The 22,183-nt window shown below is 45.2% G+C and overlaps 1 protein-coding gene across 2 annotated transcripts in view; it reads right to left on the reverse strand.

Annotated features, from left to right (window-relative positions):
* The window catches only part of KSR2 (kinase suppressor of ras 2), a 1,474,574-nt gene that overhangs the window by 634,167 nt on the left and 818,224 nt on the right, over nt 1-22,183 (reverse strand). For both annotated transcript variants that reach the window (XM_085636251.1, XM_085636250.1), the window contains 2 exons: nt 15,488-15,656; nt 11,450-11,536 (listed from right to left, as the gene is read on the reverse strand). In XM_085636251.1, coding sequence (XP_085492377.1) covers nt 11,450-11,536; nt 15,488-15,656 — 256 coding nt within the window. The remainder of the gene's footprint in view (nt 1-11,449; nt 11,537-15,487; nt 15,657-22,183) is intronic.

The following is a 22,183-nucleotide window of genomic DNA, read 5'->3' on the forward strand; positions in this document are numbered from 1 at the left end:
TACAGCGCATACACCCCTTCAAACTGAAGCGCCATACGCGTTTCGGGTTCTATACCCTTATTCATTGGCTGTATGCTGAAAGTTCAAACTGCTTTAGGGACTCATCAGATTGACCCCGCCTTCGTAGGACTTCATTGCAGTTAAGCTTTCTGGATCATGTAGTCCTAAAGTTCCCATAGTGAGTAGATAGATAGATAGATAGATAGATAGATAGATAGATAGATAGATAGATAGATAGATAGATAGATAGATAGATAGATAGATAGATAGATAGATAGATAGATAGATAGATAGATAGATAGATAGATAGATAGATAGATAGATAGATAGATAGATAGATAGATAGATAGATAGATAGATAGATAGATAGATAGATAGATGTAGGAATGTAATGATAAAATCAGAAAAAACATTTTTAACTAGAGTCTAAGGGGTTCTATCACAGCAAGATGAAAGCATTTATCTTAACTGCACAAACTTGAATATAAATGGAAATATGATTCCAACACACAGGTAAAACAATGTCAGTTAGGATTTACACTAAAGGCAACACTGATCATGTGATGTATTACATATGTTGTCCATGTGGTTTGTACTACACAGACCAAATGAAACACTGCTAACATTTAATTGAAAGAACATATATCAAACATGAGGAAAACACATGTAAATTTGACTGTATGTAGGCACTTTCTTCAGTATATGTATTCAATTTCGCAAATCAACTTCCACATAATGGAACATGTTTCCAGATATCAAAGAGGAGTTGATAGAAACATAATATTAAAGCTAAAAGAATGCTAGTGAATATTTATGTGGATGCTTTAGCTCCCAGAGAACTCATTGAAAAAGTTATTTTCTTGTGTTTCTTGTAATAGCATGGATTACATTTGAATATGACTTCTAGTCATACATCTAGTGGCTGACATCATAAACAGGAAAAATACATTGTGTACACTAGCATAGAAACAGAATAAATATTCATGTAAGAGAAAAAACCTAAGAAGAAGTTCCGGGGTCATTAACAAACATGAAAAAACACATGTAAACCCTATGAATAAGTATTTTAAATATATGAGAATTAGGAACATTAAAAATATGTGTTATGCAGTGGACTGCATACCAGATAATAGAACAAGTATGTGTAGAACCAGTTAAAGAAGGTGTAAACAAACCACTTAAAGACATCATTGTATGTACACAACTTCTCATGTTGCTTAATACTTGTGTCATCTGGAAATAAGGCTATTATTTAAAAATGTGATAAACGAGTATTTTTCTTTATACATATTAGAAGTATACACTGCTTAGATTTCAGACAGAAACTATATGATTGAGTTAACAAACACAGAGGCATTTTTCTTGTAGAAGGAAGGGTCTATATCTGCAAAATGCATTGGAAATTATTAAATGTCCAAATTACAATAATTGACTCAAATGTGAAAAACAAATCAAGATTATTGTCAATTATCATTTATATAAAAAATAATGAGTTCAAAAGTATGCATGAAGATTATAATAGCCGTTGTGCAAGAAGCTTACTTGAGGATGACAGTGATACTTTAATTTTTCTAAATTATTAATGCCACTCTTGAACTGAAAATTGCCAATGCTATTGTAGAAACACTGGTTCTTTCAGGCAAACCGTACTACCAGACCATTGCAAATTCAGATGAAAACAATCCAATTAAATCATGGCGCTTTAAAATTAGACCTAGTGCAAACACCTGCTCAATTTAAGCACTGTTTAAGGGAGCTCATTCGGGGTCACATCTGTCATTAAGACAGCAGGTGCAGTGTCAATGGGTCCCATAGTTGAGATTGGTTTTGTTTCCTTAAAAACAAGAGTGGCACTGAGCATGAAGGGGGCTAAGGAAGGATAAAGCAGGGTGGAGATATGTGGTGTAGCAGCTTACAAATAGATGGCCTTCCTTGAGCAATGGACAAAAAATATGGAAGAGTGAACAGTGGGGGGAAAGTTGGGAGAGAATTAAAAGAATAGAGATGGATGAGAAAAAAATGAAAACTGGAGTGATAAACAATGTACAATTTAAGATAAATGACTGTACATGAAATACTATGTAACCAGGGACAGTGAAGGAAGAATAGCAAAATAACACTGAAAAGGATAGATGATAATAGCATGTGAAAAAAGTGTATGATATGCAGAATGGTCTGTAAAGAAACACTAATTAATAAAATGCCTGCATGAATAGAAAGTGTTTGTATAAGATGCAATGCAACTCTAAAAAAACATGCAATCACAGGAAGTTCATTCAGCGGAATCAGTTGCAAACAAAGGCGAATATTATAATCATTTCTTATATGTATTTAAAAGTTCAAGAATGAGGCAAAGTTATTAATGGAGGTTATTTCATGAGCATCTAACATCATAGAGATTGATTGTTGTTCATATACTTAAAATGCTGTAAGATTCCAGGGATTCATTGAAAATATTTTTTTTATCTTTTTCCTTGTTCATTGTGTGATATTGTTAACGCTGATTTTAATGACTAAATTCTTACATTGCCTACCTAAAAATCTGTAAGGTTCTTGCGATTGATTGAAAATGTATTTCTGTTGTTTCATAGGCTATAGTGTGGAATTCTTGCTATTTTGTTTAATGAATTTCTTTATTGAGTGTTTTACAGAACAACACACAACGTAACACCACAGGGACCTATATGTTTAGCATTCGACTGGTTTCCGTGGAGGCACACAGTTTCCATTTTCCATTTATGGTGCGATTAAAAGATGACATAGACATACCCACTATGTATACATGAGTAGCAACCCATTCAGATTGCTTGGAAGTGTGTGTATAATTAAGCAGGGGTCAAGTGATCACGGTATCAGTGTAGTGTGCTTCAGTTCCACTCCAAATGATTTTATGTTTTTAGTGACAACCCTAAGCTTCGTGTACAGAGATCTTAAATATATGCATCTGTCCATGCCATGTTCCACAACATGACAATAGGCGGTGTCTGGTTCCTCCAGTTTCGGACAAACATCCCTTTTTCCCAACATCAAACTTAGTCTCAAGAATGTCTTCTCAGAGTTTGTTAAGCTGTTGTCCTCTAAAACGTTCTGCATGGCCAATTTTGTACTTCAGTCTATCTGTCTTTTCGTTATAGTTTGAGGTGTATGGAAGATACCTGACCAGAAGGACTCTAGATCCAGGCAGGCCCAAACAGTTTGTAGAAAATCTACTACTGCCACCTGACCTCTTAGACGATCAGGCCCCAGTCCCCTCTGTTAATGCGAAGGTATTTTAGGAGATTCTATGGAGGTATTTAAAATGCTATGAGGTGAAACTCATTTGAGATTGATGCCTCACTTGGAGCCATAATGACAAATATCAATTCCTCATCATCTTCAGAACCAACATTTCCCTCCCATACTTCCCTAAGCTTGTTAAAGTTGGCAGATTAATTAATCACTAGCATTTTAAATATGTGGGACACTTTCCTACCATTAGAGAGTTGTACATCCCTAGTTTTGAAGCAATTCCAAAGGAAATGATGGACGGAGTGTTGAACATTGCAAGCACTCACCCCAGTCAACTGATCTGGGTTTAATCCACCACCGTTCTTTAGCCCACTCTGCCACCCCAGTTCAGACATGGCCATATGCAAATCAGTCTGACCCTGTGCCTCATGGGACCAGTCCAGCCCGAACTGCCAAGCCATGTCTTCCCTGGACCGGAAACAAGCTACCTAGGACCGGTTTCTGGCATTTCAGCCGTCTTCAGCCAGGCTTGCTTGAATCCAGTGGCAAAGTGAGCAAGGGACTCACGTCTGAGCATACCCTGCCAAATTATGGCGAACAAAGCAATACCAAAGGAAATGATGGACGGAGTGTTGAACATTGCAAGCACTCACCCCCAGTCAACTGATCTGGGTTTAATCCACCACCGTTCTTTAGCCCACTCTGCCACCCCAGTTCAGACATGGCCATATGCAAATCAGTCTGACCCTGTGCCTCATGGGACCAGTCCAGCCCGAGCTGCCAAGCCATGTCTTCCCTGGACCGTAAACAAGCTACCTAGGACCGGTTTCTGGCATTTCAGCCGTCTTCAGCCAGGCTTGCTTGAATCCAGTGGCAAAGTGAGCAAGGGACTCACGTCTGAGCATACCCTGCCAAATTATGGCGAACAAAGCAATACCAAAGGAAATGATGGACGGAGTGTTGAACATTGCAAGCACTCACCCCCAGTCAACTGATCTGGGTTTAATCCACCACCGTTCTTTAGCCCACTCTGCCACCCCAGTTCAGACATGGCCATATGCAAATCAGTCTGACCCTGTGCCTCATGGGACCAGTCCAGCCCGAGCTGCCAAGCCATGTCTTCCCTGGACCGGAAACAAGCTACCTAGGACCGGTTTCTGGCATTTCAGCCGTCTTCAGCCAGGCTTGCTTGAATCCAGTGGCAAAGTGAGCAAGGGATTCACGTCTGAGCATACCCTGCCAAATTATGGCGAACAAAGCAATACCAAAGGAAATGATGGACGGAGTGTTGAACATTGCAAGCACTCACCCCCAGTCAACTGATCTGGGTTTAATCCACCACCGTTCTTTAGCCCACTCTGCCACCCGAGTTCAGACATGGCCATATGCAAATCAGTCTGACCCTGTGCCTCATGGGACCAGTCCAGCCCGAACTGCCAAGCCATGTCTTCCCTGGACCGGAAACAAGCTAGGTGGACCGGTTTCTGGCATTTCAGCCGTCTTCAGCCAGGCTTGCTTGAATCCAGTGGCAAAGTGAGCAAGGGACTCACGTCTGAGCATACCCTGCCAAATTATGGCGAACAAAGCAATACCAAAGGAAATGATGGACGGAGTGTTGAACATTGCAAGCACTCACCCCCAGTCAACTGATCTGGGTTTAATCCACCACCGTTCTTTAGCCCACTCTGCCACCCCAGTTCAGAAAATGGCCATATGAAAATCAGTCTGACCCTGTGCCTCATGGGACCAGTCCAGCCCGAACTGCCAAGCCATGTCTTCCCTGGACCGGAAACAAGCTACCTAGGACCGGTTTCTGGCATTTCAGCCGTCTTCAGCCAGGCTTGCTTGAATCCAGTGGCAAAGTGAGCAAGGGACTCACGTCTGAGCATACCCTGCCAAATTATGGCGAACAAAGCAATACCAAAGGAAATGATGGACGGAGTGTTGAACATTGCAAGCACTCACCCCCAGTCAACTGATCTGGGTTTAATCCACCACCGTTCTTTAGCCCACTCTGCCACCCCAGTTCAGACATGGCCATATGCAAATCAGTCTGACCCTGTGCCTCATGGGACCAGTCCAGCCCGAACTGCCAAGCCATGTCTTCCCTGGACCGGAAACAAGCTACCTAGGACCGGTTTCTGGCATTTCAGCCGTCTTCAGCCAGGCTTGCTTGAATCCAGTGGCAAAGTGAGCAAGGGACTCACGTCTGAGCATACCCTGCCAAATTATGGCGAACAAAGCAATACCAAAGGAAATGATGGACGGAGTGTTGAACATTGCAAGCACTCACCCCCAGTCAACTGATCTGGGTTTAATCCACCACCGTTCCACCCAGTTTTGACCACTTTGGAATAAACTCTGGGACCTTCTCATGGTTAGATATGTAGGGCACAGGGGTGTGTCTGAGTAGGTGGTATTCATAGAACCTAGTTTGTAATAGGCTTTGTTCTTCTCTGATTTCTAAAAAGGACTTCATCACAAAACCATTAGTCACATCACCCAGAGTGAATATTCCAAGATGATCCCAGGCCTTGAAGCCTTCCAGGGAAGCCAAAAACCTCTAGAGTAACCATTTCTGAAAAACTGGTTTCTATCTATGACGAGATCTGTTCTGCAGGCCTGTCTACCCAACCAGTATATTTGAGGCTCTCCATATCTCACTGACCACTCTTGTTACAGGTAGAACTCCCAAGCGGAGATTTCACCTAATTTGGGAAATGAATCAGAGGCTTCTTCCCAAATACCTTTAAGTCCAGAGCATATGGTAAATCTACAGTAGATACCACACTTGCAGAATGAAACCACTCATTAGCTGCCATTAGGTCAGCAGCACAGTAGTAAGACACAGGATCAATGATCGCTAAGCCTCTGCCATACGTTGAATTCAAGCATTTGGCAAATAAAATCAGTTGATGGTCTTTGTTCCAGAAGAAGTATGTCAGGACTGATGTTAGGGCATTGAGATTGCTTCAAAGTGGAGTAAAGTGCTACATTCGAAAGGCATACACATTTTAGGGAGAGTAACCATTTTAACATGGTGATTTTCCCAGTCATTGTCAGGGGAGAGACATCCAGGTCTGCTTGTCTCTACGGATACTATCAAGCAAGAGAATTATGTTGTCAGCTCAGGCCTTCTCTTCCAGCCCTGTAAGCTGAACCCTTAAATATCTAATGCTACAGTGATTAACCCGGATCCGCCTTTTATCAACCTAAGTCCCATAACATTCTGCTTGGGAACGTGTATGTAGGTTTTTTTGCCCAGTTAACCCTTAGCCCAAAGTCTTCCAAATGCTATTTTACCATCAGGCAAGAGGATGTTAGGTTGTTTAGATAAACGAGTTGGTCATCAGCACAAAGTAGTAATCAAACGTTCTTAGACCATATAAAGCTAGTAACCTGTACAGACTGCTGAATTCTGCATGCCAGGGCTTCAACTGCGATGGAAAGCAGTAAAGGGAACGCAACCTCAACTAACAAAAAGTTTCCAACCGTGACCTAGGCCCTCAGTCCTGTATATAGTGATCTGATATAAGCTACATAGTGTGGACCTAGACCCACTTGCTTCAGCAGCTCAAATAGCCTTCTCTATATCTATACAGAATAAGGCTAGAGGTCCGCTTAACTGGTGACTCATATCAATGGTATTAAATGATTGAAAGAGATTATGCCTAGCCGTTCTGTGTGACATGAAGACACACTGATCAGGATGGATCAAGTTAGTTATCACTATCGCTAGCCTCCACACCAATATTTTGGCCAAGAGTTTGGCTTTCATATCAATTAGTGATATTGGGCGATATAAGCATGGGATGTCCAGTGGTTGGTCCAGCTTAAGAGTACTCACAAAATGTGCATCTATTCAAGTTCTAAAGGAAGGCTCCCCAGTGCTCTATTCCAATCAAAGAAATCCAAGACTGGTTGTGACAGAGTAGTGACGAGGCAATTTAAGAATTCTACTGAGAAACCATTGGTTCCAGGGATGTACATTCCATAACTGGCGGATGGCTTCCGAGATTTCGTTTACATTTATAAGATCGTCTAGCTGCAACATGTCAGTGTCAGAAAGTATGAGCTACTGTACAGACAGTAAGTTCTCTCTGAATATGGTCAGTGCAGAATGGTTTGCTGTTATAACACCCTATATTGCGGGGCAAAAATGGGGGCTATTTCATCCGCTCATGAGTGAAGGTTCACCTCACCAACTCCAATATTGTGTATATGTCATGACCCCCTGTTCTCTGCATGCAACCAAATGCATCTGTTTTCACAGTTTTTTCTCCTTGATCCTACATTCTGCTCTGAGAAGCCAATCACGCCCTATAAGCCATATTCTGTCTGGGCTATTTATGATGTTGTTTCACCTGTGCAAGTGTATAAATTATGGTCTGATGGGTTGAAACTGTATTCCCTTTCCATCTGGATAACATCGTCTTCTAACCTATCAAGAGAGCATTGTTGTTCTTTGGTTTTATGCAAAATGGAACTTCCCTCTGATTACCGCATTGTAGGCTTCCCACAAGACTGCTGGTGAGTCCACTATACACTTATTTATTTCGAAGTATTGCGTCATCTCTTGCACTGGTTAATCCCTCACCTCTCTGTTTCTGAGCCACCAGTAGCTCACCTGCCATCTGAACGGAGAGTTTGGTCGTTTGGTACAGAACTGAAGCTCAATAGGTGTATAATCGGAGAGAACTCTGGCATGCACAGATATGGACCTGACCTGGTACAGTGCAGATCGGTATGGCAAAGTAATCTATCCTACAGAATGGCCTATGTGCCCTAAAGAAACATGTGAAGCCCCCCTGAGGTGAATGTAATTGGTGCCACATATCACACAATCCCATAAATCTTGTTAAATCCACATTTGAGGTGGTTCAAGGATTGTCGTAAGGAGTGGGCCAGATCGAACACATGTAAAGCCCATCCACCCATAAAAATCGCCCTCTGAGATTATCAGACTATGCAGTTTTCTCAATAGGATAGATTCAATTTTCCTAAAAAGATCCTTGGACACACTTAATTGTCAACACTGGCAGTCTGCCACATGGTGGCCGTGTTTGCATAATTTAGAGAAAAGCATAACAACAGTTGTTTAATTTAGTACAAATCAAAAAAGACTAATACCTGCCACCAAAAACATTCTTATAGCTTTGGAGGCCTGAAATAGTCAGAATTGTCACACTTGTAAAGTGTGATGGTTTGTAGTTGTGGTGCTACTGCAGTTTGCAGTGCTGGCAAGGTCAATGCATGGTGCAAGCAGAAGTGGCCTCCTGAAGAGGGCCCTAGTACTTATATTTTTACAAATTAAGCACTGCTTATCAGAGTTGCTACCACACGTGAACCCATCCCAAATCCAGAGTGAGTTGTTGGATTGAAGCCATATCTATTAAGACATGGACAAATATGGTCCATCAAGTGTGCCACCTACTGTTTGGAGATAATTAACACTGCACCACATTTGACCTTAATAAGGATGTATATTTTGCATGTTGTTTTCATTGTCTTTTATCTACTTGTATGCCATGTTTGGCCCAATTATTATTGGGGGTCCTAACCTGTGACCTGCACTTGATCTCCAATCACCATGTTATATTTGTACAGTAATATTTGTCCAATTCCCGAACATCATCTACCTAATTACTTGAAGTGTACAGTTCTTGCACCTGTTTATCTATTTTGATTTGTATATTTCACATGTTGTTTCATTTTCTTTTATCTACATGCCATGTTTGCTTTATTTTATCTTACTCATGTAAAGCGCTCTTATACCTCTGGGTCTAGCCAGCGCTATATAAAACTTTTAAAATAAAAAAATAAAAAATGAAACATACGGAACAACGAGGCCAGAGCCACGACTTCCAGAAACCCGCAAGCTGAACAACGACTTGCCCGAACAATGACTTTGCCTAAACCGCACAAGGCAAAGTCAGTCCAGTGTTCGGGATGGGCAGGGAGAGAGGAGAGTCAGAAAGTGGACACTGACAGGTAAGTGGGGTTTTAGGGTAGTTTTCAGGGGGGTAGGGGTTCGAGGTAGTTTTCAGGTGTGGGGGTTCTGTGTAGTTTTTAGGGGTTGGGGATTGGGGTCGTTTTTAAGGGTGGGGGGGTTTGGGGTCGTTTTTAGGGGTGGGGGTTTGTGGTAGTGTTTAGGGGCGGCGGTTCGGGGTAGTTTTCAAGGGTGGAGGTAGTTAAGGGTAATTCAAGGGTAGTTTTTAGGTGTTGGGGGATTGAGGTCGTTTTCAGGGGTAGAGGGGGTTTGGGGTAGTTTTTAGGGGGTGGAGGGGTTTGGGGTAGTTTTTAGGGGTAGAGGAGAGTTTGTGAAAAGTTTCCGAGTGGGGTTCAGGGTATTTTTAAAGGGGTTGTTTTTAGGGCTTAGTGAGGAAGATGGTGGTAATTTTTAGGGATATGGGGAGGGTGGGGTTGTATTTAGGGCTCAGGGAGAGGTTGATGGTAACCTTAGCCACGCATAGCCGTTTACCATGCATGCCTTTACCACAAAAATGTATGGTAAAGGCATGCATGGTAAAGCAATTCCTGGTTAAGATGCGATCGTAATAGAGAACGCGTTGTTAAGGTATGCGGGGTAGAGGAACTCGTCATTTCGACATACAACCATAAGGAGGCAATTAATGTTTAAAGACATTCATCTCACTGAGTTTATAGGTCGCACATGAAAGGAGTCGCCTGCCATAAGATGCTAGGAAGGAACAATTTCTCCCTGTACCTTCTCACCCCAGGGTTTATACTGTGTTAACTGAGAGCGCCTTCTACCATACTTCGAAAAACTGAAGCATCTTTTGACTCCGGTCTAAAGCTGAGCTAGGTATGTCAAGGAGAAGAAGCTAAGAATACCTCTTCCTTCAGATCCCACTGCCGTTCACTCACTCAATCCCTCGATAAGAACACAAAGACATTCCTAGAACTATTAAGAAAGGTACACCATAGGGTATGACCAAGAAGGTGCCCAGAGAGGCCTAACTAGTTCCTCCTGCAGCCCCACTGACTACCATCCTATATTAATTTGGGTGGGGGGGCAATGAGTGTGAGGGAAGGAAACTTTCTCTCTACCTCCACGTAAGCTCATATAGGGGGTGTGTGGGAGGAGCCCCTCCCCCCAAGCCTCTAGTGGTATTTTAGTTTGTTATGCTCCTCTCCACACCATAAACCAGAGGTGTTTTACCACACAAGAATGTGTGCATCCTGGCCTAAGTCCAGTCTGTCTTAAGAGTCATCTCTTCTCTTTTCTATGGTTTCCTCCGACTCCTGTACCGACGTTCTTTCTGTGGCTTGATGTTTTGACCTGGTTCTGTCTCTTCACTGCTCTTTTGCGTATAGGTTTATTTCTTTCCTCCACAGCTTCCATTCCCCTATAGGCAGGCCGGACCACCTAGCACTTAGCCTTTCCTCCACCCACATTCATGCCTCCTGAGTATTCTCAAAAAAAAAAGTGAGATTCCGGAATATCACTGTCAGCCTGGCAGGGTATATTAACATGTATTGGAGATCCTTGGCTTTAAGCTTTCCATTGAACTCCTCGACAGACTTGCCCAGTTTTTGGACATGTTTTGTGAAATTCAGGAAAATCATAGTATAGTGGGATTTGTATCCCCATAAAATGTTGAAGAAGCAAAATAATAAAATAATATGACAAAGAAAGAATGGGACAATGAAAAATGGGAAAAATAAAAAGACAAAATAAACAGAGACAAAAGAAAAAGTGAGGGTGAGATATAAAAGGAGTGCACTAAGGAATAATAGAAAGAGAAAAAACATTAAAAAGAAAGTAAAACGACATACACATAAAAAGATAGGCGGAAATAAAGAACAGAAAAGATTCTGATTGGAGACGCAAAAAGGGAGACGGCCTTGAATAAGAGAAGAACAAAGGCTGAGGGAAGACAGTAGAGTGTGTGGTGTGACGGATATGACGACTTTCTCAAATCAAAACAAAAAGATTCCCATCCGAGATAAAGAATAAACCCAACAGAATCATCTGCAGTCTCCGAGATTATATGCATATTGGTGTAGTCAAATCTTTATCAAGAGGCTGGTTACTCAAAATCAACGTGCACAGATTCCTTGTTCTAACCCGAAAAGTATTTCCATGTGTTGCGGGTGAAAAGGCAGTTTTTTCTTCACCAGAACATCAATGGTTAGAGGCTGCTGTGATCCATGATTTATCACAAGGAATGTTCAGCAATAAAGTCACAATGCTTACCTGGGAATATGAACTGTTGCTTGTATTTGTAGTAATGAGACGCTTGCAAGAGAGGAGAGGCACAGGAATGTGAAGTGCTGTTTGACCCTGCAGAAACAGAAAAAACATTGGTCTTTACAATAATAGAAATCGACACTCTGGCCACAGAAATTCTTATATTTATTGATTCTCTTTTTGTCCCAAATCATAGTGCACGATTCCAAATAATTTGTAGTGTCTTCCCTCACACGTCTCACCAACATGCTACATCTTCTGCATTATGTGTCTGTGTCCTCTCCATCAAACCCATTTGTCCCATTTCTCCAGCCTTCTCTTGAGGGTCTGGAGTTGTATGATACAGTCTTCTGCACATTGCAGAATCCGCGAACTATATTGTTCTATCAGAGCATTGAACACCTCCGCCAAATGTTTCAGTCAATCAATGACAGTATCTTACATTCAAACATACAGTGTGACTAACAGTGCAGGACTGACCACAACAAATCACAGTACAATTCTGCTGCAAGAGGATTGGCATTTTGCAAACCCAGCACCCTATACTGTAATTCAGCATGTGTGTGTGAGTGTGTGTGTGTGTGCCTGTGTGTGGGTGTGTGTACCTGTGTGAGTGTGCGGTACATCACCTACTGTTAAGGAATGCCAGGTGATGCTTCGCTTGCTGATGGGCCAAGAGTGGGGAGGAAGCGAATTCTGCTTAGAAAACAACTAATTAGAAAATAGTTTTGCATACACGTCTGTGTGTGCTCCTTCCTCTGTGTAATTATGTGTCTGTATATATGTGTGAGTGTGAGTGAGCATGCACGCACGCATCTGTTTGTGTGTGTATGTGTGTATACTAGCATGGTCATGCACACCTGGAGTGTTGTCCATTTAGAATTCCCTCACTGGCAAAACATATCCTTTGGCTTACCCTTCTTCTATTGCCTGTCTGACGCATCCAGGGGCCATCTCTGACACCATGGTTTTTACCGAAGACGGTCTTTGCATACTGGTGGCGACAACTGGCATCTTGTTGGCAATTACGGCATCATGGAGTTCTCGTTTGTAGAATAGGAGCTATAACTAGGATATCGGTCATCCCTGCCCATTCCTGGCATAGTGATGCCCTTGACATATTCACTGGCATATTGTAGGAGTTCTTAGAATAATGGATGGCACCCATGGCATTTGTTTTGTTTTGACTGTTTTCCTGATCCCTTCCCCATGCGCCTTACAGGATCAAACCCATTGACTATTAAGGAGCACATGGCATAAGAGCAGCCACCCTGGGCAGACTGTTGGCATTAATATCCAATTCATGGCATAATGGATGGTGGCCATGTCATACTGTTGCCATCACTGGCATATTGTGTTGAGTTCACTGCATAATATTAGACATGCCTGGCATGATGTTTGTCATTCCTGGCATATTCTAAGCATCCTTGTTAGTGTGGTGCCAGTTTGTGCATTAACTGTGGCCACGGCATAATGGAGGCCAACTTTGTCATAATACGAGTATTCTTAGCATAATAGTGGCATCACTGGCAAAGTGAGGACTCCTTGGCATTGTGGGGCCATTCTAGACATAATGCTAGCTATGGCATGTAATCAGAATCACATAATGGCGGGCGTGATCCCTTACATCTGATGGATATCTCTGGCATGCAGTGATTGTTCGTCGACATTGAGGTGTAGCCTGTGCACGAGATATAGCTGTGCCTTTAAGTTCCTAATGAAAATGACAGGACCACGTTTCGACATTAAACATTTAAAAAATAAAGCATTATTATTCCATTTGAGGAACTGAGTTCATTTAGCCAGAATGAAAGGCTTGAATTTGATAACGAAATCAGGGGCTCATTACGATGGCGCTGGGCCGGCGGTGGCAGTCCCTCTGCCATCTGGCTCCCATTTCCCCCCGCTAGATTAGGATGGCGGGGGGGAATCATTCCGCAAGCGTGGCGGGCGCAAAGAGTGCCCGCTATGCTTCTGCCACAGGCAATCGTTGCGATTGCCTGGTGGAGCTGTTCAGACCGGGTTTATGGTGGCAGTGCCTAGCAGGCACGGCCCGCCCGATCACAATGCTGGTTTCAGCCAGCCTTTCCATGGCAGTGGAATCGCAATGGAAAGGCTGGCAGAGCTGGCTTTGGGGGGCCTGTTATGGGCCCCCTCTGTGGTGGGGGAGCCTGTCCCCTCTGTGGTGGGGGAGCCTGTTGGTACCCATGGTACCCCCCTACATTTCCATGCACAAGGTGGCAGACACCGCGCGGTGCCTGCCACGTTGTGCAGGGAAATGAACAACATGGCCATTTAATATTGCGGCGGGAGCTGCATCCAGCAGCACCCACCGCAATGTTAAATTGCTGGATGCGACCCCCGCGGTGGCAGTTGCATCGTAATTAGGGGTGCGGGACTGCCGCATTACAGGCGGCCGGTCCCGATCCCGCTACGATGGTGGGCGGACTTAATTATGGGATGTACAAAATGTGTTTAAGGAAATATTTAACTAAAAATATATTCTGAGCTGCAGAAAAGTCAGCAGGGACTTTGCGCTGAAAATGATTCTGCTCTGTTAACGGTTCCTCAATGACAAACTATCGCACCCTACCTAGCATTAGTGGTCATGAGGCGGATGATTTTTTATTGAAACTATAGCATAATGTGATAGCCCATTATTCTTTACAGGCAGCACATTTTCCATTGTAATGGACGCTAAATGAACATAACATAACAGGTGTATTTGTAAAGCGCACGATTACCCGTAGGTGTCCTGGCGCAGAATAACAGATGTTTATTGTTACCCAACTCAATGGTACTCATTTTATCGACCTCAGATGGATGAAAGGCTGAGTGGACCCACCGGGATTTGAACCTGTGACCATGAGGTCAAACACAGGCCATTGCAGAGGCTGCTTTAGTCCACTGAGCCACCAGATCCGGCTTACATACAGTTTGAGTGGTGATACAACTATATTGAGCATAAACGAAAATGAGTGGAAATTTGGTTTCAGTAAATATTTTTTATTTGTGCACCACCAGGTAAAGTGTCTGGATTTGTTTTCATCCTATTGAAATCTTTGTTTCCATCGCATTCAAGAATTACACAAAAAATGTGCTTCAGTTTTTGCTTTCCTTACTACTGAATGTGTACAGTTCATTTACAGGTATTTTGCAAAAAAGATAGTCACATAATTCACTTAATGTTTCTTTCCCTGACTGTAAAGTGAGAGGAGTTTGTAAAAAACAATCCCATGTAAAAAAAAAAGGATAAGCAGTGGTTTTCAGAGGGCATAGCCTGACATTTGACCTCTGTTTTTGAAGCGCAGCAGAAATGGCAAGATAAATACAGACTTTATACGTATTTTTATTTATTGTTTGAACATTCCTGGCCCACCGAATATCTGCCTGTGACTCGCCAGTAGGTCGCGACACACAGTTTGAGAAACACTGATCTAAGGCACAAAGACTGACAAATGTGTTTGTGAGTTGCAGCGTACCCTTTACCCCACTTCAAGTCATTAGCATAAGGGGGTATGAAATGTGTGCCCCCTCCTTCCTAATCAACTCAATTGATTGTAACAGTGTTATAGGACCACCGCGGCCGTCGCAAGTCATTGATTGAAAAATGTTGGTATTGACTTGTAAAGAGGGAGTATACATGAAGGACGAATTCCACTCTTTGAATGAGGGCTTTGAGCATTGTGGGGGCAAATTGCAGATAAGGACACTGTTGCATGTTACCCCCAATGTCATTGACAACATTACAATATTTTTTGATTGCAGTCTCTGACCTTTTGATATATTCTAAGTCATCCGTTTTTGTTCTAGAATTAAATCAATATTTTTGTGCTAAAAAATAAATGTCTTCTTTTTTAACTCCCCATCTCTTCTTGCATCTTGATCATAGCTCAACCAACTAGTGACACATTTTGCTCTTAATGGGACCGAAGTAAAAAGGCATATAATTTTGCTACATCACTAAGGGAAGCAATATGCACATTGAAATCTACACCCCTTCGGTAGCAAAACCACTTTATGTATATTCAAAAGAAACGGTACCTGGTAGGTTAAATGGTTTTTGCTGCCGTGGGCACTGTGGCGAAGGGTGAAGCGGGGATGGTGGTGTGGCGCTTGGTGGTAACGGAGGGGCTGGTGAAGATGGCGTTGACGAGGTTGTAGATGAGGGATTACTGCTGGAATCTGGCTGGTAGGGCACTGGAATATGATCCTGTGAGACCAAGAACACAGGAGGAGAAAAGAAAATTAGAGAAATGCCGGGGTAACAAAAACATAGCTATCTAAGGCATTTCTTTATTTGTGCACCTATAGCTATAGTATGGTCTGCACAAATAGTCACATGCCAAAAATAACATACAATTGTATCAAAATATATTGTTAACACTCCACACATACACAGTTCTGTAAATCAAGATACAGAGTAGTGCAAAATGCATAGGTAAATAAGTGCTACAGGTACACCATTCATTGTCATGACTGAGATTTCTTATTAAAGAACTCTGAGGATAGTCTGTTCAATATTGTAAGCCTGTGATGCAACACAAATACACTATGTATAATGTTTAATTAACCCCTTCGGTGCTCATGACGGAATGGTTCCGTCATGACCCACGGTTGAGCTGTGCTCATGACGGAACCATTCCGTCATGACCCCGCCCGCGCAAGATTCCGCCAGCACAGCGGCGGAATCTGCGCAGCATCGAAGGGGTTAAATATAATTGCAATGCAAATACATGACTTGAGATAAAGATGGTATTTCTCTGTCAGACACTGAAGGTACACTGTTCACGATGATTTAGGAACTACAAGCATGTGTCACCACACTACAAACAGTGGGTCTGATTCATGAAACAAATGTTGAACATTACAGCACATCTCCGTCTGAAATGCCTGTAATGCTTTTTGCTGTTTACAAACATTCCCAGAAGTATGCCTGAAAGCTGCGCTAGGTCCCTTTTCTTATATCCATTTTCAGGAATGACTAGGTTCCTTCTGACAGATGTTCAGTTACAAGTCCAGTACAGTCTGATTTTACGGGGGTCAGAGACCCAGTACTTATACCCAAAAGTGCCTTTGATGTGTGGGGTTACATCAAAGCATCCCTCTGAAGTGCAAAAGGATCCTTTTCAACCTAGTCCTCATTGCCAGTCTATTTGTGGGGAGTAATCAGCCCTTTGTGTGGGGACAGGACACAGCCTATTTAAGTGAAGCATTGGCCCCTCCCTTTCATCCTGGCTGGACAAATCTATCAGAATGCAAATGTATGTAGATGCGTACTCAGACACACCGATCCTTCCTGTGTTACGGCTGTCTCGAGGTAATGCCCAAAGTGTAGCTGTCACCCAGCACAGGCGTGTATTTGAGACAGGCTGCAAAGCACACAGAGTTATAAGCACAGATAAATCTCCACTTACTAAAAGTACTTTTCTAAAACAGTAATGTTAAATCCAACTTCACCAGTAAGGAGGGTTTGTCATTACCATTTCAAACATATAAACATAAAAATGCTATTTGTTAGACTTGGCTTTTTCAGCGGGTTTACCCCCAGATGTTTTGCTTTTTTGCCTACTGTTTTTTACTCTCCGTGGGTTTAGGACTCTGGTCACTTTACCACTGCTATTCAGTGCTAAAGTGCATATGCTCTCCCTCTAGATTGTGTTTATGGATTGAGGATTCCATGATTGGCATATTTGATTTACTGGTAAGTCCCTAGTACAGTGCACTGTGTGTGCCCAGGGCCTGTAAATCAAATGCTGCTAGTGGGCCTGAAGCACTGATTGTGCCACCCCCATGAGCAGCCTGTAACTGTAACTCAGACCTGCCACTGCAGTGTCTGTGTGCAGTTTGGTACTGCCATGTCGACCTGGCAAGTACGCAGTTGCCAGGCCTTAACCTTCTCTTTTCTTACTTGTAAGACACCCTTAAGATAGGCTCAAGGTAGCTCCATGGGCAAGGTGCAGTGTATGTGAAAGGTAGGACATGTATTGAGGTGCGTGACATGTCCTGATAGTGAAATACAGCGTATTTCGTTTTTCACTATTGAAAGGCTATCTGTCCCATAGGATAGAAAGGGAGTTTATTTATAACATCTTATAAATATAACTTCCCACTGGGACAAGATAGAAAGATAGAGTTTAGTATGCCTCAACTCAGAATATTAAAATTCATCTTTTAGTAAAGATGATTTTTATATTGTGTGTTTGAAAATACCTCTTTAAGAAAGTGGGTATTTTCTTGATTAGTCATCCTGTGTGCCTCTGCTGGTTTGTGGATCGACTGTCTGGCTTTCGAATGACAGGGGCTGGGCATATGTCTTGCCTTTCCTGAATGAGTCAGGGCTGGGCCGAAAAGACCTGGGCTGCATTCAGAGTAGTGGGAGCAGTTTTCACTAGCACCTGAATAGTCCTGGTCAGCATTTAGAATGGTGGGATGAGATTTACCTTGCAATTGAATAGGCCTTGTCTGCCTTGGACAATGCTGTCTCTACCCCCTGCCGGGAAGCTGGACCAGAGAGGACAGAACTGGTTTGGCCTGAGCACAGACACTCCCTGCCCAAAAGAACAAAGAGAAACTAAGTATAAATATTGGGGCCCAGATTACTGCTTAACTAAGGAACCTGCCAGGAAGAAGGGCTGGATAAGCTGTCAGGTGGAACTGCCACTTTGCTGCGTGCTGTGCTGTGTTGGCCTACTGCTTGCTGTTTCTGTCTTGTGCAAGGAAAGGACTGGATTGTACTTTTCACCATCCTGCTGTTACAGTTTTCTCCAAGATCTTGAAGTAGAGCTTGCCTCCTGTTGGAAGTCTCAGGGAGATGAAAGACTTCAGAGAACTCGCTGGAATCAAGGACCCTGCCACGAAGAAGAGCTGGAAGAACTGCTAGGTGGAGTACTGCCCGCTGCTGAGTTGTTTTGTTGAGTTGGTCTGCAGTTGCTTCTTCTACCTGTGGCAGTGAAAGGACTGGACTGAACTTTCTCAACTTGTTGCTGAGTATCTCCATGGGCTTGAAGTAGAGCTTGCATCCTGTTCTGAAGTCTCAGGGACCGCAAAGTCTTCACCGACCTCTGGGTACCACCTCTAAACAATGGTTTCAGTTGCCACTGAGGAGGGAAAGCAACCCACTCTGCCACCAACTCCGTCGCTGGCTCTGTGTCCTGATGGCAACGCAGAGGGCACCACAAAGGGCACCGCCGCATCTCGCACCGCGACCCTGGTCTAACTGACAACGACGACCGCCGCTGCACCGTGACCTGTGGGCACCACACTCCGCACCGCCTCGCTTCACTTCACCGCGCTGGTCTCACCGACGCCACCGCTTCCCGTTGACTTCAACACCCGTGACAGCACTGAGGCTTGGGGCACCGCTCGTAAGTTCCACGATGTACCACCCCGTCCCATTCCGCAGTCCGGACCAACCAATGCCAGCTCCACGCAACTTGCACTGTTGCCTGCACCACGATCTGTCAGCACCGCAACGAGCACCACCTTCACTCCACACCGCAGCCATGGTCTCACTGACGCCGCTTGACGACAGTCACAGAGCCGCTGCCTGCACTTTGACTTGAGGGCACAGCATGCGTCATTGCTCTGCTTCACACAGCAACCGCGGCGGTTGCCACGACCATCCAGCACCAAAAGGTACTGTTTACGAGTCTGCCGACACCACGAATGACGCGGTCAGATGGAACTGTTGGATTTTGTTGTTCTCAGCACCGTGGTAACATCGGACGGAGCTATTGACTTCAAAGAACTGCATTTTTAAAGGTATTCTTGCAAAGTGCACATTTTTAAGTACTGTATGGTGGATTTTAATCGTTTTGGTCTTGTTTTGAATATATAAAGTATTGGATATTTTTCTAAACTTATGTGGTGTCCTTTTGTAGTGTTTTCACTGTGTCACTGTTGGTTATGCCAAAGGGGATGATGGATGGAGCGCTTGAGCAAATCAGACACTCACCCCCAGTCAACTGATCTGGGTTTAATCCATCATCATTCTTTAGCTCACTCCACCACCCCAGTTCAGACATGGCCATATGCAAATCAGTCTGACCCTGTGCCTCATGGGAACAGCCCAGCCCGAACTGCAAAGCCATGTCTTCCCTGTACCGGAAACAAGCATCCTGGGACTTGCCCAAACGCTCCGTCCATCATCCCCTTTGGTATCGCTTTGTTTGCCTTAAGTAGGCAGGGTATGCCCAGACGTGGGTCCCTTGCTCACTTTGCCACTGGATTCAAGATAGCCTGGCTGATGAGGGTTATAAACCCAAAACCGGTTCCAGGATGCTTGTTTCCAGTCCAGGGAAAACATGGCTTGGCGGCTAATCATTACAATGCATTGCAATTACAGCCCCTAAAGGCATCACAGATGAAATCACAGGATTAAGCGTATACGGCCAGACATCCTAGCAGGAATGTCCAGCAACATAATCCTATTTGGCTCATGACATAACCTTACACAGGTATTTCACATTGCACATGTGACTTTCAGTCCCTCTAAAAGAGATAACGTTAGTAAATGCATTTTTGGTGCAATTACACCTCTTCGCCTCTAGGGGATGCCCTTCTCCAGACATCCCCAACTTATCCTTTCACTCTTTGAGACAGTCCCTAAGGCACTCCCAGCTGTAGAACGAAAGTTCCAGCCAAAGAGATGCTGAAAATGCCTGGCTGAGCCCTTGAGGGGTTATTCTTTTGAGTCCCCATGAGACTTAGGAAGGGACGTTCTCTTCGTGCTGGGGGAGACTGCATGGCTCCTGCAGCTCCCCCAGGCACCCTTGCACACTTTTGGCGGTGACCCCGTCCTCCTGGGGCCACCACCCACCGAGGAAAAGCTGTTTTCCCTTGCAGGCCGGTTCGGGCCTGCAAGGCATTATGGGCACTCTTGAATATTAGAGCAGCAACGCTCCCGCTGCTTCGGGGGGTGCCGCGATGTGGGCCTCCGGCCACGTCAGTGATGGGTTGGAGGGTCCGGTCCCACCTGGACCCCCAGGTGAGTGATACGGCTTGGGGAGCCCACCCCCCTCCGCTCATGCTGATTTTCGGGGGCCTGGTCCCACCCGGGCCCCTCCTCTTCTGTACGGGGTCCCGGTCCCACCCGGGACCCCCGCAGGCTCCCCATGCTGGAAGGCAGCCTGGGAGCCCACCCCCGGCTGTCCCCGCTGGTTCCCCGTCAGACCAGCACCCTCATATGCTGCCGCGGGAGCCGTCACCTTAGTTCTGGTCTGCCCGGCTTGGCGAGTCTTCTGGGGGAGTGCGATGGCACTCCCCCTGCCTTCTCACTGCCATGGGGGAGTGCAGCGGCACTCTACCCTCCGTCTCCTTTGGGGCCCGGTGATGGGGTCCCGGGCCCCTGGGCCTCAGTTCACGGGGAGCGCGACAGCCCTTGGCATATTTTCACAGGGTGCGCGACGGCGCACCCCGACTTTGGCGGGCCCGGTGTTGGGGCCCCGGGCCCCTCCCCGTGCACATCTTCATGGAGAGCGCGACGGCGCTCCACGACTTTATTTTTGGCGGGGGCCAGGGATGGCTCCTAGCAACCCATGGGGGCACCTTCACGGGGAGCGTGACGGCGCTCCCCGACTTTCATCTTCACGGGGGCGCGACGGTGCTCCTCTACCTCTGTCTTCCTCACACAGGGCACGGAGTTGGGATACCGCCCCCCCCCCGCAAATCTTCACGGGGAGCGCTGCCGGCTTCATTTTCAGCGGGCCCAGGCTGGGGTCCTGTCACCCCGCCAGGGGCACCTTCACGGGGTGCGCAACAGCGCATCCCGACTTCACTTCTAATGAGGGCCAGCCCCTGGGACCTGACCCACCCCGGTGGCATTCTCTGGACCAGCGGTGGAGCCCCATGGGCTTCGTCGTCGGTTGGTCAAAGGTCGTCTACCTTCTGGGGGGCATATCTCAGCCCCCAGGGATCCGATCTTCCTGATTCTGGCCTCTTCTTGCTCCTGGAGGTGCTCCCCAGCCACTGGGAGGAGCCTCTTTCGCCCACTGGGTCTCATACAAGGTGGATTCAGCAGGGAGCTGTCTTCACTGGCTCCCTGCACCAGCGTCTCACCTGGCTCTTCTCCTGGGCCTCTCTTCTCCTTGCGCCGAGGCCCAGGCTTCTGCTCACTGGTCCTGGTCTTCACCTGTGGCGCCAGGCAGGGTCCTGGGCCAGTCTGGAGGCTCTTCCTTCCAGCTGGGGGTGAGTGTTTGAAAAGTTTCAGCACTCCGTCCATCATCTCCTTGTGTTTGCTTTGTTCGCACTAAGTTGGCAGGGTATGCTCAGGCGTGGGTCCCTTGCTCACTTTGTCACTGGATTTAAGCTAGCCTGGCTGACGAAGGCTGTGAGCCCGAAACCAGTCCCAGGATGCTTGTTTCTGGTCCTGGAAAGACATGGCTTGGCAGTTCGGGCTGGACTGTTCCCATGAGGCACAGGGTCAAGACTGATTTGCATATAGCTGTGTCTAAACTGTGGTGGCAAAGTGAGCTAAAGAATGATGATGGATTCAACCCAGATCTGTGACTGGGGGTGAGTGTTTGAAAAGTTTCAGCACTCCGTCCATCATCTCCTTGTGTTTGCTTTGTTCTTCCTTCCAGCTGCCCATGACACCAGGCTCCAGCACCAGTCTTCCTCAGCAGACCACACCCCAGAGAGAGCTCCTCTTCCTGTGCAAGTTATTTTAAAGAATGAGGAGGGGGCTGACAGGAAGTCTCTGTTTGTCCTATCACACAGCGACACATCACTTGCCCATCA

Source organism: Triturus cristatus, chromosome 11 (genome assembly GCF_964204655.1).
Source record: "Triturus cristatus chromosome 11, aTriCri1.1, whole genome shotgun sequence".
Classification (NCBI taxonomy): Eukaryota; Metazoa; Chordata; class Amphibia; order Caudata; family Salamandridae; genus Triturus; species Triturus cristatus.